Source organism: Thermobia domestica, chromosome 6, assembly GCF_964235325.1.
Source record: "Thermobia domestica chromosome 6, izTheDome1.hap1.1, whole genome shotgun sequence".
Taxonomy (NCBI): Eukaryota; Metazoa; Arthropoda; class Insecta; order Zygentoma; family Lepismatidae; genus Thermobia; species Thermobia domestica.
In genome coordinates, this window is record NC_137459.1 from 296,348,633 (window position 1) to 296,367,485 (window position 18,853).

Genomic DNA, 18,853 nt, shown 5'->3' on the forward strand with positions numbered 1-18,853 from the left:
GCCTTTTCAAATAACATAATTCTTATCTACATTATTTGCAAAATTCAAGATTGCAATAATAAATTTCAGTGAAGAGATAATGTTAGTTTGGTATCATAATTTTCAGAAATTTATAAGATTTTTAGAAACTTGAAAGAATTTTCCTTGCAATGTATGCCATGTACAAACAAAGGCAAAAGAAAGAAAAAAAATATCCTAACCTTGAGGTTTTAAAATAATAACGAATCAAATCATTTACCATTCTATTATAGCACTTGCTTTACTTGAAGCACAAACCACACAGAACCTGTTTTGTGAAAGCAATAGTACGCATATACTACGAATGCCAATTCGATAGTTGATTGGTGCTTTGTCATCAAACACTGCTGGTAGTAATCGAAGATCTAAGATATTCTTCAAGCCAACTGAACTAAATCATCTTAAACCAAACATTCGATAATTGAGTTTCTCTCCGTTGCCTAGATAAGTGAGAGATAATTTTGATGACCAAGAAGAACAGGTTGAATAGTGGGAACACACTGAAGATTCATATATTGTAGCAGGTGACGTGAAGCATCCTCGTCAGGTTTGTATAAAAAGCCGGAAAACGTAGTTTAAGAGTCATAAATACTGTTTCACGTTTGCTACATTGAAAGAGAGAACAGATGTTTAATTTTTCTACTTCAAAATGAATAATTGCTTTCAGGTCAACAAATTGATATCTAAAATTTCTATCGGATCCAGACAGCAGCAACCATTTACTTGTAACATTTGCAAATATTTACGTAAATAATTACATTTTTCAATATTTATATGTTCATTACACAGTTACCATAGATATTATCCCCCTCAAAAGAAAATTATCCTGTTAGTTTTTTCTTACTCTTCTGTTCCAATATTACTTTTTTTTAAATAATGCATTGATCCATAAATTAGAAGAGATGTTTACAAAACTTGTTTTCGGGAAAAGAAAAAAATGTAACATTAAACTAACTGGATGCATATAACTACTACACTTATAGTCAGAAAATATTGATATCAACCACAATAGATTTTAACAATGTAAGTTTGCTAATTACTCAGTTGGCAGTGAGAGATTTTATAAGATTTTGACTCTTCCATCGAAATGTAAGATTTAACATTCTGAACCAGGCTGTTGCATCCCTTCAAGTTCTTATTCTCTTTGTAATAGTTTTAAATAACTTATAATTCTCTATTAATTTATAGCACGGAACACGAAGAATCTTGCTAATGGTAGAGCCCAAAGGGATACTTGCCTGTTTTATTGAATATTTTAATCAATACACAAATTTTAGCAAAGAAATTATATGAATTTCTTGAGGTTTAATATGTAACTTGTCCGTGACCAGCACACACACACCTTGGCCTCGTAATAACAATCATTTAGGACTTGCGTGTAGAACGTAATTATTCTGGCATATAACGCAACTTTTGCTCTTAAATCACTCCATGCTGCCTATACAAAAATTCAACAAAATTTTGTCATGACGGTAGGTGCGTGTTTGCAACACCAGTCTCTAGAAAATCTTAAGAAAAGGTTTGTAAAGAATGAAATATCATACTACTGATGAATCTACATTATGAAACTTCTTAGATAGTAATTTCAACACACAAAAAATCACGGTTATTTGTTTTGAGTAGTCACTGTGTACGCAGTTTCATCAAGGGAGTAGGATTCAAACTCCCAAGGTTATATCGCTTCATAATTTTTGTATTCATATCTTAATAAAGTAAATGTTTATTTTTTTCATAATATCTAATTCAAGAAGGCGTTGAAACCCGGAACCCTCCTTGGTGTACACCACTGGACTAGTTTGTGTCTTATACGATCAATAAATAATAATTTTTCACATTTTTGCAAAGTTCATTACTTCTTGTCGCTTCCACTTAGATGGTATTTACAAAATAATTACTTATCCAACTCTATTTTCTCAGTGCTTTACCTGAAAACTAGTTTCAAAACCAGAACTAAAAAGACATTCTGCACTTATATATTTTTTAAAAAAAGAGATTGTTCAATTCTTAAAGCAAGTTTGCCAAAATAAAATATATTCTAGGTGTCTAGTTTATGTAGTTACTTATTAGCCACGGTTAATATTGTTCTATTTTAATAGTAAATTAAAGTTAATTTAAGTACTATTGCAGTAGTACTTGAATAATAATCTGAACCCACTATCAAGCTTCGATATCAACATTAATATTGGTTGTATACAAGGCAACAAATAAGTTATTCGTTGTAGGATTCAAAAATATTATTTAAATACAACTGAAAACCTGCGATAATATAATCACTCCTTATTTGAAGTTTTATTCAGCGGAAACTTTTCTATAATTGATTTCACTTACTACGTAAATATAACTCTCTCTAATTTTGCCTGCTCTTAATGTGGAGGCCAAAACTGGATGTGATTTGCAAAGAGTAATCCTGGTCATAGTTTTGTAATATCTCTGTCATTATATTTATCGTTGTTCTTTTATTGAGTTTATATCATATTTACGGTTTTCGAATGGCAAAATTATTAGAACAAAAAGAAAATAATACCTTTCAGTGCTTTGTTCTACCTTTCAAAATATATTATTTCGTTTCTTAGAAAAAGAAAATAAATAAAAAGATATGCATTCTTTTTTAAAAGTTCTTGATAGTTATACCGAAATAAAATACCGATTCTTAATGAAAAATATAGAAACAAGCCATCAAACTTCATTTCTCTCTTATACAACTAACTACATTAATTAGTATAGACTTAAAAAAAAAAAAAAACTTTATGCATCTTTATAGAAGTAAAGATGTGTTACGTGGTGAGTGAAATGCATGTCTAAAATGTAAGCAACTGTAATGGGATCTAAATAAGATGCGCACGGAATTTTGTCAAATTCAGCACAGTAAAATCCAACTATTTTAATGTGAAGTCTGCATACAAATTGAATATTCCAATACTGTATGATTAAATTGATAGCGTCTTCCATTGCAGAGGGTCCACTTTAATGATGACCACTGTTAAGAAATCACGAACTTATTCAACTGTACTGCGAAGGTTAATTTGAGCACTTGCATACAAGTTCCAATACCTCAGAAAAAATGTTTTGTTTAGCACAGAAATACTATTTGTGTTTGCAAAGCGTTACCTTACTTGCGTAAACATATCTCTGAATCCAAATGTGATAAAGTACTTGGAGAACATAAGCGTATAAATTACTTAAATCTAACTTAATAAAATCAGTAACTTAAAACTAGTGTAGTTTTTATCAAAATGTAAACTTACCTCAAATTTTATCGTTCATCAATAAATATTGGCTTCAATTGTTAATGTATTCTATTACTTAAGAAACTAAACTAAATTGAAATAAACAAAAATAAAATATTTTTCATTTGGAATTTATCAATTGATGTAGATATACATGTCTAAAATCCAATTTCTTTTAGGTCTAGAAAATGTAATGATCAAGGAAATTCCTGTAACCAGGAAAATATCCGATCAATTTTAGTCAGTTAAAAGTAAGTTTCTTTTTCTTTCTTAAAGTCGCCTCCTTTCTAAATTCTTGGATAAGCGTATCTCAAAAATCCCAAATGAAGTGTGCTATCTTATGAAGCACTATACTGTTAATGTGTCCTTGAGCCAGTCAGAAATTTATACATATATTGTAATAGGCTGATTGTGTCAAAACACAAAATGAACTTAACATTTCTTGCTGCTTCACGAATTTGTGAAATCAATAGGCAAAACACTTAAGGAACACTCGCTTAGCTCTACGACCAGAATTGCTCAGTTATGAAGAGAAAAATATCAATTCTGCTACCTGGTGTTTGAGATATGGGTTTTAATTCCCGGTAGAAATAATTTGGTTTACATGTCATGTTAAATAGTAGGTGCATTTCTCATATTGACTTCTACGTGTAAAGGGACACCAATTTCACAGAGTTCAAGTTGTAACGCTAGCTTCGAACGTAGTTTTTGATTCTTTTTTTTTAAAAAAAAAAAGAATGAAAAACTGTTAGTTTTTGTTTACTGCTTACAAAGGAGACGATAATTTTAACGAAATTAAGTTGTATTCTAAGAAAGAAGATAAATATTAGTAATTCTAGATTCATGGAATTTAAGTATTTCTCTTACACAAAACATCAGAGCATTGCTTTACACTGACAAGAAGATTTTGCCAACTTTTATATCAAGAACACAACCCTTAATTGTGATACACTATTATTTAGTCCAGCTTTACATTATTTGTAGAAAACATTGGATCTGAAATAAAACGATACGTACCAAAGAAGAAAATTTGAGCGGAAGTTCTTTACAAGTATTTTCGCATATCCTATGGCTTAAAGAAATTCCTCCTCGCTCTTGGCATAGCTTTTGCTGGCAACAATCTACCCCAATTCTAGCGAAACTCGGTGTAAATCTAGACCATTGTCGGCAAACAGAAGAACCAGACACTATAAACTTCTTACACAGGATGAAGAATTTAAGGAAGTTATACATCAGGTAACTTTATTTCAACAGTTCTCTACTTATCTAAAACATATTCTGTTTATCAATCAAATAAGATATTTTGAATTTAATTGTGTCAACCTCTGACAATTAGTTTCAATCAACACCATGTATACACACAGTGGCGTATTTACGATTTTTTTGGGGGAGAGGGCTTTGCTAACTTTCGAGGGGGCTTTGCCTGAAAATGTGAAAATTCTGAAAGATATTTCATATACTTTACTATAGTAAGATTTCGGGGGGGGGGCTTAAGCCCGGAAGCCCCCCTAAATACGCCACTGCATACACAGTGTATAAAGTACTAAAGCACTAGTAATACTCTCAAAACTACTTTCTACTTTCTGTACTCAAGTCTCGAGCAATTAAAAATTGATATTACCAGTTTGGAATTCATGTCGAATGTTTATCGTAGCAGAGACTGGATAATATTAATAAAGTACAGGTAAGAAGGTTATTTAAGAAGTTTACTTAATATATATCATACAGATATAACGTTCGGGATTCAGTAGAATATACTTTGAGAAACTTATTAGTATTGTATCATTACTAACCGTAAATTTCGTAATTTTGAACTGGTATACGTCATTACCACTTCAGTTGACTTAAGTCATAGTAACACAATATTTCCTAGTGTGTAATTATCAGATCCACTGAAACAGTGAAAATTTTGCTATGTTAATTTGGAATCTGATAAACCCTTTTTTTTTAAATATTTTCTCACAGGCAGCATACATGCACTATGGATTACCCCATATAACTGAATTGTTTGCTTGTGTTTGCTTGAGTCAGTGTAGACATTATTGTTTCTGTAAGACAACAATTAAGCTTATCTTTCACTCTTGTTACCTGACTCTACCTCCTAAACTGAACAGGGCCATTTATTAATCGTTTTCTCACGTAACACAAAGAGAAAAGCTTTCGTATGAATATTTTGGGTTATTAACCCTATTGTTTTATGTTGACGCTGAGATTCTCTTCTCGCTATCTATTCATTCACAGAATACATTCGAATACTTAGAGGATGTAATCAACACACAAGCTACTTACTCTGTATTTATTCTTATGTTAACTTGAATTCGTAAAATGTGATTACCTATCCCATACTGAATGTTTTGCAACGCTGACTCGTCTGTTTATATTTTCGGTCAACTAGTGCAAAACATTATTAGGAACTGGCCAAGTAGTTGAATATTTCAGTTCCTACATTATTTTTATTAAGTTTTAATAACAGAAGACAAAATTAATTCCGTCCGCGGCACACACTTCGTAAACCTAAAATAAAAGCATTATTTTTAAATTCATTTCCTTCAATAATTACCAACTAACAGAACCTAATTAAGATACTTGAAAAAAAAATATAGAAGCAGTCTTTAGTAGTATATACTCAATTCGGAAATGTTGTTTAGGATTACTGGTTTCCTAATTCTAAAATATTCAACTACGATTTTACAACAGACAACACACACACATTATATGCAAAAGCAATGATCAAGTAGGGTTAATTTCAATCAAATTTCTACGAAATTAATAATTTGAAGAAAATTTATGTTAAGCACTTACAGCTATTTGTAATTTACACGAATAAGAAAATAAGAATTAAAAAGAATCTACAGCGGAAAGAGCATGTACGTGGCTTCAGAGATAAAGCATATAAATAGATCTTGAGAGATGGGAATCATTGTTAAAAAAAAAAATACGGCACCTTCGTCAGTTTTATGTCTTGATTCGAATTGATACGCTCCCTGGATGAAGGTATATACAACGGCTGATCAAGAAAGGCCAACACTAATTGCTTTTGAGAGGGTTCTGAATCAATTTTAGTTTTGCAACTGTTATACTTAAAAAGAAGCAAGAAAGTATATCTTACATTTTATCTATAGATAGAAGTAATTTACTTGTCTTCCGTTGCTTGCAGTGATCCTATATTTCTTTCTGTTTCAGGTGCACCTCACAACATAAAAGTGAGAACCAAAGTACAACGGAAAATTATTTCATTTTGAAACACACAATCACCAAAACATTGAAAAGCTGCAGAAAATGTACGGAAAACTTTCATTATTTCAGCCTTAAGTGTTCAGATAATTTAATGAGTTTAAAGGAGGCAGATTTCCAACGGGTAAATAAGGTGGATTTAGAGGTTTAGCAAATGCAATTAGACGTTCACATCAAAGCAGTTGCTCCAATTGTCACTGGAGATTGAAGGGTAACATTAGAAAAGCTGTGGCTTCCTACAAATTCCAATTGGAAGCACTTTTACAATTCTCCATGATTGCATATGAATCGGGTTTTTATGCTCAAAAGGGTACCATGATTATAGACTCCAGACTAAAAGTTGTTAGAGCTGAGACATGTTGCGAGATACTTGATCTGTTTACTGATGGTGGATATTCATTCGCGGGATCAATTATATTACAATAATGAAACGTTCCTGTATCATCAGAACCTAGAGAATAAAAAAAGTGGAGCATGGAAACACAATCTCCCATACCCCAAAAAGCCACGGTCATTCCATCAGCTGCGAAGTCATTATTTTTCTTCGACTGAAACAGAATGAGGTTCCGCCATGTGCTATAGCTATAGGGCAGTATTACAAGTTGGTTATGAAGAATCTGAGGAAGCATACTGCCAAGAAACGATTGTAACTCTTCCCAGGAAAGGATGAACGCTTCACCACAACAGCGCAAGGCCTCATTTGTCAAATATTGTAATTAAATATCTGACTACATGTTTAGCAGCTTGTGCACCATGCCGCTTACAGCCCAGATGTTGCTCCATGCGAATTTATCTCTTTCCCCACACTTAAAATAAATAAGTGCCCATCACCTTGAGAATTTGAGGCATTCTTAAAAAGATACGACGCGATTCTGAAAGGCAGTACCACGAATTGCTTACGCCATTGTTTCAAAATTGTAATCAATGTTTTAATAAACCTATCGACACGGGTGGAAATACTTCGTAAAAAGCATGTTAACAATTAATCAGACCGATAAATGGTCGTATTAAAAAAAAAAAAACAAAAAAAAAAAAACATTAGTCTCTTTGAAGAGACCTCGTGTAATAATTGTATATAAAATTATTAGAATTGATGAATTTCTCTATCTCATGCCGACAATAGGCTACAAGTATTAAAATAGCTTTCAATTATAACGTGTTAGGATAAATAATTAACACGTAGCATATCTGAAACTTTAAAATAATGCTTTGTAGTTTCAACTTTTTTAAGCTACCAAGAAGAACTTACCTTAAAACCTTCTAGCTCCCATGTTCTACTAATTTCTTTTTTTAAAAATTGAAATTCATAAGCCAGTTTAGATTCAAGGTTCCAGGTCAGGGGCCGGGTCCTGGGGGTCCGGACCCCCCCCCCCGAAACCCCGATTTTTTTTGTAAATGTAGTCTATTTTTAGGGGCAATTTTACAAATTTTCATATAATTTAGCCTCAAATTGTATTTGGACCCCCCGAAACGCTTTAGACCCCTCCCGAAATAAATTCTGCGTGTGTCCCTATCCCAGGTGGAGTATTCACACGATGCAACTTACGTAGTAAATAATATCTTAACATTAAATAACTGAATTCATTTTAAAATCTAATAATTCTGAAATAGACTTGTTATAATGTACGCATATCTCGTAGGATTTTGCGGGCGAAAACTCCTACAAATAAACTAAATTGTACATAGTGCAAATTCTTAAACTACTGACTGATAGGCCTACTGAGTATACTTCCTTAATAAGAGTTCGTTATAAAATATTTTTGTACTACCTATATTTTGTGTCGCAGTTTACTTTCCAAATCTTGTTGATAAGTTAGAATTTTGAATATGTTAGTTTCTTAGCTTTCAAACATCGTGCCTCCTACTCCTTTCTCAAAGAAGTGAGTACTTTATTTTATTCTCAGAAACGTATCCTTCTGACTGACGTCAAATGAACATCATTATCTTGCTGCAACCGGTATATATGATAAGGAAGAATTGTGTTAAGTAAACTCACATATTATACACAAAGTATACAAATTTGGTTAAATTTCATTTTTTTAAATATTACAAAAGAACCGATAAAATTGCATCCCAAGGAGCTTCACTTTTGCAAAACCCTTGTATCACTTTATATAGACATAAGACACGGTAACAGAAGACCATTGTTTCCACAAGCAGAAAAACATATAAGGAATTATTCAAACTGATTACTATTCTTTCTCCTCTTTTCTCCATTTTAATTGCCTTTTATTTTTTATATACTATATAAGTGAGTAATTAGTACTTTTGATGATCCAAAAGAAAGAAGATAAAGAACAGAAAAAAAATTCTTATATATATTATTTATAATGTACTAACAACCTGTATAAACATTTAGATGCAAGTGCTAGAGTTTGATGGGAGAAAGTAAATATGCAAATATACACCTTTTCAAGTAAGGTATTTTGCAATGTAGACTTACCATGGAAACTTGGGAAGATACCGACTTCTTTTAATACTACATATGAGAGCACATGGTTTTTAAGAGAAAAGGTGGATTTAGCACGAAGTGCTTGTTGACCACAAAATAAGATTAAATAGTGTACTACATACATGCTAGTATATATGCTCAAATTACTAGTGAAAACTGTACATCTTTATATGAAAATACTAATTCTACATATTGTGTACATTATTCACCCCCTCACACACATGGACAGACATTCCTGCTCAAATTGCCTATATGCATGCTTTCTCAAATGGCCTATATGCATGCTTTCTGCACTCGTGGTTCTGAGTTCGATTTCATGTGGGTGTACCTAAATTCGGGTCCCACGTTAAACTGCATGTTTGGTCTTCTATTGGCTTAAAGCTGTAGAGACTGCCTTGCATTCTGAAGAAACAAAACGGTTAATAACAGTGGAATAAAGGACGAAAAATTAACGTCTACTGTGTAAAATTATTCTAAAACTAGTGTTTGGATAAAAATTTTATGTTCTGACACTTTTTCAAATATACATATTGTCCAGTAAAAAATATTAGCAACTTCAGATTTCAAGCTAAAAAGACGTTAAGTAAACAAGTATCATTTTAAGTATAAAAATATCAAATATTTGATCAAAAACATTACTGTATCTACTGAAAATCGAGTAATAACTGGTTTATGTTTAAAGAGAAAAAAACTTGGATGAAAAACAATCTTTGTAACGCGCTGCTGAAAATTAAGGGACCATTCTCTTCAGTACTGTCTCAGTGCATCAAGAGTGTTTGCTGGTCCCGCCCTTATAATTAACGTCCATTCTTGGGTAGTATTTGCAGTTACACCGACACACACACATACAACTGAATTTAATATTTTGAAAGGTAAAAACATTCCTCTCACTGGTCAGAAATCAGTAATAACCATATCTTCCCGAAGATGAATGTTTTAACTGTTGTGTAAAGTGGGAGAAACTACTTACATAACTAGTTTCAAAATGGCTACTTATTTATTTATTTATTTATTAAAAAAGGAAAAACTTGTTGAACAACATAAATTAACATGTAATCTAACTCTTGCTCTGGGTGGACTCTTCTCTGAAAATGCACGCAGACTTGGCAAAGTGAATAGATAATACATTGCCTCTCTAATACACTATCTCTAACACCTAAACACCAGCTTCCTTCTAATTATGGTTTCCATGAATCTGTCTTTACAATTACCAACACAAACTAAAACATTCGTTTTTGCTAATTGTGTCATAGTATCCACACGAGTTTAACGCAGCTGCACATTTTATAAACTAAGAGATTACTGCATTTTATCCATTCAAAACGAGAAAGAATTTCATGAAGTTGGATGTTTCAAATTAGAATTAAATTTATATACACGCCTTTGTGATTGTGTTATATAATCTTACTTTACGCAGAGATTCAGAGTTATCGCCTAACCACGTTTATGCATTTATTTTTAAATTACCACCATTCAAGATTTTTCATGTCACGTGAAAAGCGTGGCTACACGAACTAGGTCGCAAAACAGCGTTTTGCTGCTGAGAATCAAGATTTTTTTTCCTTTTGCACCGAGCATGTGTTTATCGAGTAAACCTTGACCAAAACCAATTAATTATACACGTAGTTACTGAGTCTATGTAGGAGATATTCAATGGAAAGAAAGATACAGATTGAAAACATCGAATCAATACAAATTGAACCAACAATTCTCAAGCTATTAGCGGATAAGAAATGTGCAAATTACAGTCTTTCTCCATGAATGGGAGTTCTGCCACTTTTTATTTAAGCCACCTAAGAAAAAGTAGTGTTTTACGGAGGTAAATATTTTCCTTCCATCTTTGTCTACTTTCTAGTTAAGATGTTACTGAAATAAGATTGTACTAATTAGAAATAGCAACTAAATGACATGAATTAGCAACCACAAATTATCTGTTTAACAGAATACTGTCTATCTCACTTAAAGTAAATACTTAAGTAACAACAAAAATATGAATCCTATTGTTGTATTTGCAAAAAAAAAATCCATGTGTATATACTGTATATTTCTTTACAATTAAAAACAGACGTTCTGCAATTTTACTGAAACATTACTATATTAGCATATACAAGTTCTATACTCAAAAAGGATAACTCAAATTCTCACTTGCAGGTTCCACAAAATGTAATCAATTTCTACTAATTTTTGTGATGTTCAATGTTTATTTCTAAGTCACTAATAGACAGAAAAATTTCATAACAAATACTTAGAAGTTACTGTGTTGAATATACAGTTGCTAACGAATCGAAAGTAGTTATCTTACTTGAACGTTAGAAGTAACACTGAATACGGTCCGTGTATGCAACACATGTTATTATCTATTGTTGGATATAAAATACCAGTTAAACCTGTCAACTTGGCCACCTCTCTAAGTTGGCCATCTGCTCATCTTGGCTTGGGTCGTCTTGAACCTGCATTTTTCATAAGACATTCGTTACTTATTACTCTGTAAGTTGGCCACCTGTCTATCTTGGAAGTTGGCCACATTGAAGCAGTTTACCCGATGATGATGATTATAAATTTACCTGTGTATCTTGGCCACGCTAAATCCTGTTTTGTTATTTTTCTTTACTGCTTCATATTCCGAAGAGAGACACACGTACTAGAAATCCTATTCTAAATAATACTAGAAATCCTATTTTAAAAATACACCAATCACACTTATTTTCTGTAAGTTGGCCACTTTTCAATGGAACGGATGGTGGCCAACATAGACAGGTTTCACTGTACTACTCATTATTTTCAATATAATTTTGGTATATTATGACAGACGACTAGTATCAAACACTTACAAAGCCATATAAATTTATTTTACAGATTTCTTAAATCCGTATTGTTGGACCTTACAAAGTTTTGAGTATTTTTAACGACAGTGTAACTTGTTTTAGATATCGGCTCATGAGAACGTTATATATATTTATTATAAAAGCAAGATTTCTCAATCATTCAGTCATGCTCTTAATAGCTCAGAGCCGGGCTAATAGTTGTCAATAGATGCGCTGCTCCCTACCTGACACCTGTAGATGTAACTAGCGTGTAGGCAATTTGGAAACGAGCAGAAGTCTTTGGGGGAAAGAACTACTTATATATATTATATATATATATATATATATATATATATATATACTGTTACGTTCCTTCATTTGCTATTGAATTTTCAAAGTCTTCTTTCACCATAAATGTGAAACTATATAAAAATAAACCTGTAAGAAGCATAAAATTACACTGAACAATATTTGTTCATAAAACAGTTATATAGTTCATAAAACAGTCATTGTTTCCGAAAATAATAAAATTATGAACAGAGTATTTAATATTCACAACATACAAGAATCAGTAGTAGAGTCCATCGATATTTACGGAGAAAAAGTCGCTACATATTACTGCAGATTTTCATTACAACTGTTGCGCACAGACGTACTCTGAGAAATATTGTAATTGTTAATAGACATCTGAATTCACTATGAGATCTATAATTCGGGACCAGCATTATATTCATAACTGCACGTAGACAGACCTGTCCCTTGAAATAAAGAATTTGCAAGTGCTAGATATTTGCATCATGATAATACCGAACATTGGAAACATATCCGCCTTAAAGTTTATTCTGTGAACAATCTTATATTACTTATGAACGAATGCATCACATTTTATTGTACAGTTGCCAGGAAAGGTTATCTTATCTTAAAACATCTTTCAAGAACAAACATGGATAAAATGATTCGATGAAATATTTAAGCTATATATAACGATAGGTCCAAGATCCATCAAACGGTACTCATAATGGCTCTTCCGAACTTTTGAAGAGAAGATAATGCAGAAAGGAATATGATCTTTGCTGGAGACTGTACAGATATACCATGGAGTGAATGAATAATTTATACCTTCTGTATACACTATAAGAATGTTTTAAAATCCCGATAGGCAGAAAGTGAAGGAAACATACTACTAATAACATATTTAATATATCTACATTGTTACACATTTTTTATTTATTTGTTCAGAACCAGTAAGCGCGTTTTCCCAATTTCAAAATAAAATAAAACCGTAATCTCGTATATTATAAAATAATATTTTAAGACGCACAGTTCAATTTAATAAAATATATGTAAACTATACTCCCTTTAACCAGAACTATTTATATACTGCAAAATATGTACTACTTCTAAGCACCATGAATCAAGTGACACTTTTTTCATAAAAAAAAAATAAGTAATCTCAAGAATAATTATTACAGGCAACATTTTCTAAAAATAAATTGTATATATTACACTCTTCAAATAATTGAACGACATACAATATTCATATGTTCTAGGATTAGTTTGTTTCACGAGTATACTAATACAGAGAAAGTTATTTAAAAAAAAGTTTGTCGTCAGGATATACTTAACAACTTTTCGACAACGTCTTATTTAAACTCAAATATTACGAGATGGGAAAATAGACTCATAAAAGATGACAATATTTTGTGGATATTTAATTTATGGAAGCAAAGCATCTCGAATATTAAAAGAATTGGTTGAATGAAGTATGATCATATATGAAGTGTTAATTAAAGCAAATTGTATTTAATACATTAAGCTCAAATATAATTTCCATAATAAATTAACTTTTACACTTCGCGAAGAGAAAAGGAAAACAAGTCTTCCTTTCTCATTAATTAGAAAGTTTTCTTCTTTCATCAAAATTATGGTTTTTGCTACCTATTATTACGTGCAAAATATTCCATTAGGTGTTTTTTAAATATATTTACTTCCTGTTTCCTACTTGTTCACAAACAACATAATATTATGAAATATTCAATGTAGACCATGAATGTCATATTAGGTTTGATTTTTGTACTACTTAAATCTAGTATAGTTATGCGTTTCATGTGGATTTTGCTTCTAGTTTTTGTATATCTCAGTTTTATGCCTCGTGCAGAATGAATATTGTTCTATCAGTGATTATTTAAACCGAAATCACTTGCATCAAAGTAAATTTGTTATAATCATCTTGATTTAGATTTCAACTCTTATTGGTGTGAGCCTACGTAGCTACTTGAAATATCAGAAGCATTTTTTTAAGTTTAACGTTTCACGATTATGCACCGAGACTGCGGGAGACGATGATGGTGATGAGGGATGATAATGTTGAAATAGCGGAAGTCGGAGGAAGTGAGAGAACCCCAAGAATACCTACGCGCACGGTATTTGTCCACCACAAAGCCCACTTGGTGAAGTTGGTACTGAACCAGAAACCTCAAGCGCCAGAGGTGAGCGCTTACCATTGAGCCACTAAGGCCCCCAGAAGCATTAATATTTAAACCTTGCGTATTAATGTGTTAAGCTAGACAGGTCTATGGCCAATATACAGAAACGAATATATCGTGTCAAGTATACATGGCGGAGAAAGGGAATTAAGGAGAAACCAATATTATACAGGGTGACCCAATAAAACCTCATTCACTTTTAAAGATTAATAAAGTAAAAAAAAAAAATATTTGCAGATATAAACTTGCTTATTAAAATATAACATGTCATCGAAAACCGTTTGTAATTACCTTGTTCTGACTTCAATTACTCTGTTCTGTTGTGTGTTGAAATTACAACAATTGTCAATATATTTATTGTCCACAATACCCAATGAGAGTTCCATTTTTAATCTGATGTAGCACTGTTATTGGAGGGAGGGGAACGATTGCGGGTCGTCACTTTATTCACTTATGCCGTTTTCAGTTGTCATTGTGGCTTGGTCAGGAGCTCATTGCGCGTGCGCAGTCGAAATATTTTACAAAAGTGGCAGTTCTGTGATTACTGTGCAGAGTTTTTTGCTTGAAGTTTGTTCTTTCACGTAATGAAAATGTTCCTAATCGGAGAACTATCTTATAGTGGGTCGAGAATTTCCAAACAGCTTCGGCGTTGAAAAGGAATTATCTGACCGACCTTAAAATGTTCGTACGCCTGAGAATATTAGACTGTGAAACGCTGTTCTGCAGTCCCAAGAGCGTTCTGCAGGGAAGCATACTGCAGCTATTGGGCGTTCTAAGAAAAGCGTAAGATTTTACAAACTGTTTTCAATACCATTTTATATTTTTGAATAAACAATTTCTTATCTGGAATACTATTGTTCTATTAGCCTTTAAAGTGCGGGAGGTTTGATTGGGTCACCGTATATAACATTGCAGCATTAAGGACACCCAAAGTCAACTGTCGAAAACGAAGTGAGCAAAATATGAATAATTCATACTGTACAAATCAAAAAGCTAAATGTAAAATCGTTCAGATACTCCCAAAAATCAACTTGCATGACGTATGTTTACTCTTTACGTTCGAATTAAGTTCATTGTAATATAACACGGAGACAGTAGCGCCAAAGGTTTGACTGAAATACAATATTCTCATTCCATATCAGCACAACTCAACTTTATTCAGGGTCAACGTGACAAAACTAATCTGCTATTTTGTATGTTTTACGGATGAGAATGGAAACAAATGTAAAAACAATAGAAATAAAACTTAACACTATAACAATCCAAAAGAGAACCGTACTCACCTTCTGAGAACTTTGATTTCATTTTCTAATGAATCTTCTTTGCCTTTGAGGGCCTTCTTGTCTATGATTTTAACAGCAAACATCTGTCCCGGATGCTCTTTGCTTTCCGCTAAACGTACTTCGGAGAAGGCACCACTGAAAGTAAATAAACAAGCTATTAATAAAAGTTTAAAAAAAAATACTTGCTACATGATCGAAGCCTTAAAAACATAGACGTCCAATAACAATTCATATTACTTATTTCTATATTTGATCCACAGTTATGATGTTATACAAAGTAACAATTAACATCTCTGAAAGAATCAAATCAAGAATATTAAAAAGGTAAGAACGTCCATCGCCCTTACTACTAACGACTGTGCTAGATAACGGTTTCATATGTAGGTATAATAATAGCGCCATTAGTCACAGAATTCTAGGGCGGCACCATATGGACAAGACAGTAATAAATATTTTATATAATCTACACTGATTTCTTATTGAAGGATTTTAAGCGTACGATATGCAAGCTTGCCGAGTTAAGGGTGGATTTTTTAAAGTCATGTTCGATACTACTTCATTGGTTATACCTAGTTTCCTTTTTATTATTAAACAAATATATGCTTGGTACTGGTAACTTTTTATGCGTAACTCTGTCCGTTTCAGTATTTTTTAGTACGAAACGATGCTTCCTTAATTAGTATCAAACTCACTAACTGGTAAACACTAAAGTAAGTGTGAAATATTGATATACTCGTATTTGCATGCCTTTTACGTTTAGAGTAGTTTCATAATAGACCCATATAAATTACAATTTTTCAAAACACCAAAATAAAATACGGGTTCTCGGTTTCCTTACGACATATAAGTTATAGTACGTAGATGAAACTAACTATACAATGAAACACTTCATTATATTTAGAAAGCTTCTATCAGAAACACAAATGTAACCTTGATTGGTTTATGAACCTAAATCATTTTTTTCTTTCTTTGTATTTGATAACTGATGATCAAAAGTGAAGTTGTCTTCCCAACAGCCAACTGTTTCCAACTACTTACTGAAATAATAAAATAAAGACGAAAAAGTCACTGCTGATTTCCAAATAACTTCAGAGATAAATGGCGAGGGGTACTCGCAGTCCGCGACTTATCTATTTTTTAATTTTATTTATTTATTTATTTTCGCTAATAGACGATACACAAATCCAAAACACTGAGAATGGATAAAAATGTAACTATTTTAAGCACGCTAACTTACAACCACGCCAATTCCAAGTACCGAAATACGAAACATCAAAAAACTCCAATTTAAATAAGATGAAACAAATCAGATTCATACTAAGAAAAACACTGAACAGGTAAAGCAGTGTTTTCCATTTAGGATAGAATGGAATTATCCTTTTTAATACCCAAGTCCTAACAGGTGGTCTGTTTCAAACAATTTTACATGTAAAATAAAGCTTTTTGCTAGATAATGTTTCTTCATAAAGGACACATTTTAAGATCTATCTCATTTATCACTGTGTCTACTTTGTAGCTAAGTTGACAAGTTATATCCATCTATGTTAATTTATTTCCTTGTGCAAATAAACAGGCTGTATAAAGTATATAGCGAGTGAGCTCAGAAACAAAAATGTACCAAGAAAAAAAGAAAAAGAAAAATAGTTAACTTCATAAGATATTGTCGCGGATTCGTTGGAATTTATCAAGAATACTTCAAGTTCAACTCTCATCAAGAAACAATAATCATTTAACGTTCACAGAAACAAGACACATATGCATCGGAAATCCGCACGTTGAACACCGTCAAACAATGATGATTTCAAATGATTACCCCGATTGAAGTATCAACATATTGGGTGTGAAAATTAGTATTGCGAAAATTTTGGGAATATGCATTGAGAACGGTGAGACATACAGGGTATTAATGAACTCTGTGTCAAATTTGGAAGTTATTCGTTACATCAAATGACAGAAAACAATTTCTACTAAACACGTATGTAGGAAAACCCGCTTTCAAAGACATAAACCGCTGAAAATGCGAAACAAGTTTTAGAACTCCTTGAATTGAAAATTATGAGACTTCTTGGAAACGGTTCAAAAAATTTCTTAGGAACTTGTGAGCGTTCTATATAAATATCCATGTTTTGCGATCCTCTAATTCACAACGAGAACTCAACTAGTACATAAAAGTGTAACCCCATATCCCAACTTAGTTTATACAATTCGTTACGCCGGTACAAGGGGATTGTGAAACGTTATTTAGATGGACTGCATATTAGTTCCTGTGTAATTCCTTGAAATGTTTGCGAAAGGTCCCATAATTTTCAAACCAGAGGTATGTTAAAATACCATGTTTCGTATTTTTGGCGGTATATAACTCTGAGTTTTTATTTCTTTCATTTGAAACAAAGAATCAGCGCTTAAATTTATGACAGTGAGTTAAATAACACCCTGTATAGCCCCATAGGAGGAATTTTGTAGCTCCGGAAGATATTTACCTCAGGAACCTCATTAAAATTATCACTGTTGTCTATTATTAAAATCATGGATATGAATGTGCACTTTTTGATATTATTGAGATGAGCGAATGAAGCTATCTTAAATTCGCTTTGCATTTGAATATCAATTTATACCTAAATGAATCCATTTATACCTGTACCCATCATCAGCAAACGCTGCACAGTAATATTGGCTATCTATGGCAAGGTTACAGGATAAAGAATACGCTGATCACTAGCGTTATTAAAGAAAGGTCACAAAAAAGACTGTCATAGAGTGAATATTGAGATGGTGACTTATTAATGTGTGTATGTTTACATGTTTTAAGGCGCCTAAAGCTATTAATCAAAGCGGAATCTCTCGTTGTGAATATTGTATACTTTCAATTAAAATGTACTTCAAATGTGTTTAATTCAGATAGTGGGGGGGCAATTTGCCTGCTGATCCGGAGATCATTCAACAAAATGGATATAGCAAATAAAATACAGTTAGTCAGTGCAGTGTATTTATTCGTTGTTGTGAAGTCGCTCAATTCAATTGTGAATTTGATTAAGGAAATTCCGACCTAGTATGCATACAGTATAAACGTAATTTTTGAACGAATAATAAATTACCATACATTTTGAGATATTAAATATGACTTGTAAGCAAGTCAGTCACAAAGAACCATAGTATTTAAGTTTTCTTTTTTCCTTTATCCTGCCAATTACATAATTAGCAGATGAAGGGACAAATAACTGATGAAATCAGTTGATTTACATACGATTCATTACATTCAATAAAGTCGATATAACCTAATCTGACATGACGAAAACTAAATTAATATTGAAACGGTGTGACGCGTAGTTTACTAGACATTTATTTATCT

General features: G+C 32.3%; 1 protein-coding gene across 4 annotated transcripts in view; it reads right to left on the bottom strand.

Moving 5' to 3' along the window:
• The window catches only part of CaMKI (Calcium/calmodulin-dependent protein kinase I), an 815,424-nt gene that overhangs the window by 368,843 nt on the left and 427,728 nt on the right, over nt 1–18,853 (bottom strand). For all 4 annotated transcript variants that reach the window (XM_081762890.1, XM_081762892.1, XM_081762891.1 and 1 more), the window contains exon 2: nt 15,505–15,639. In XM_081762890.1, coding sequence (XP_081619016.1) covers nt 15,505–15,639 — 135 coding nt within the window. The remainder of the gene's footprint in view (nt 1–15,504; nt 15,640–18,853) is intronic.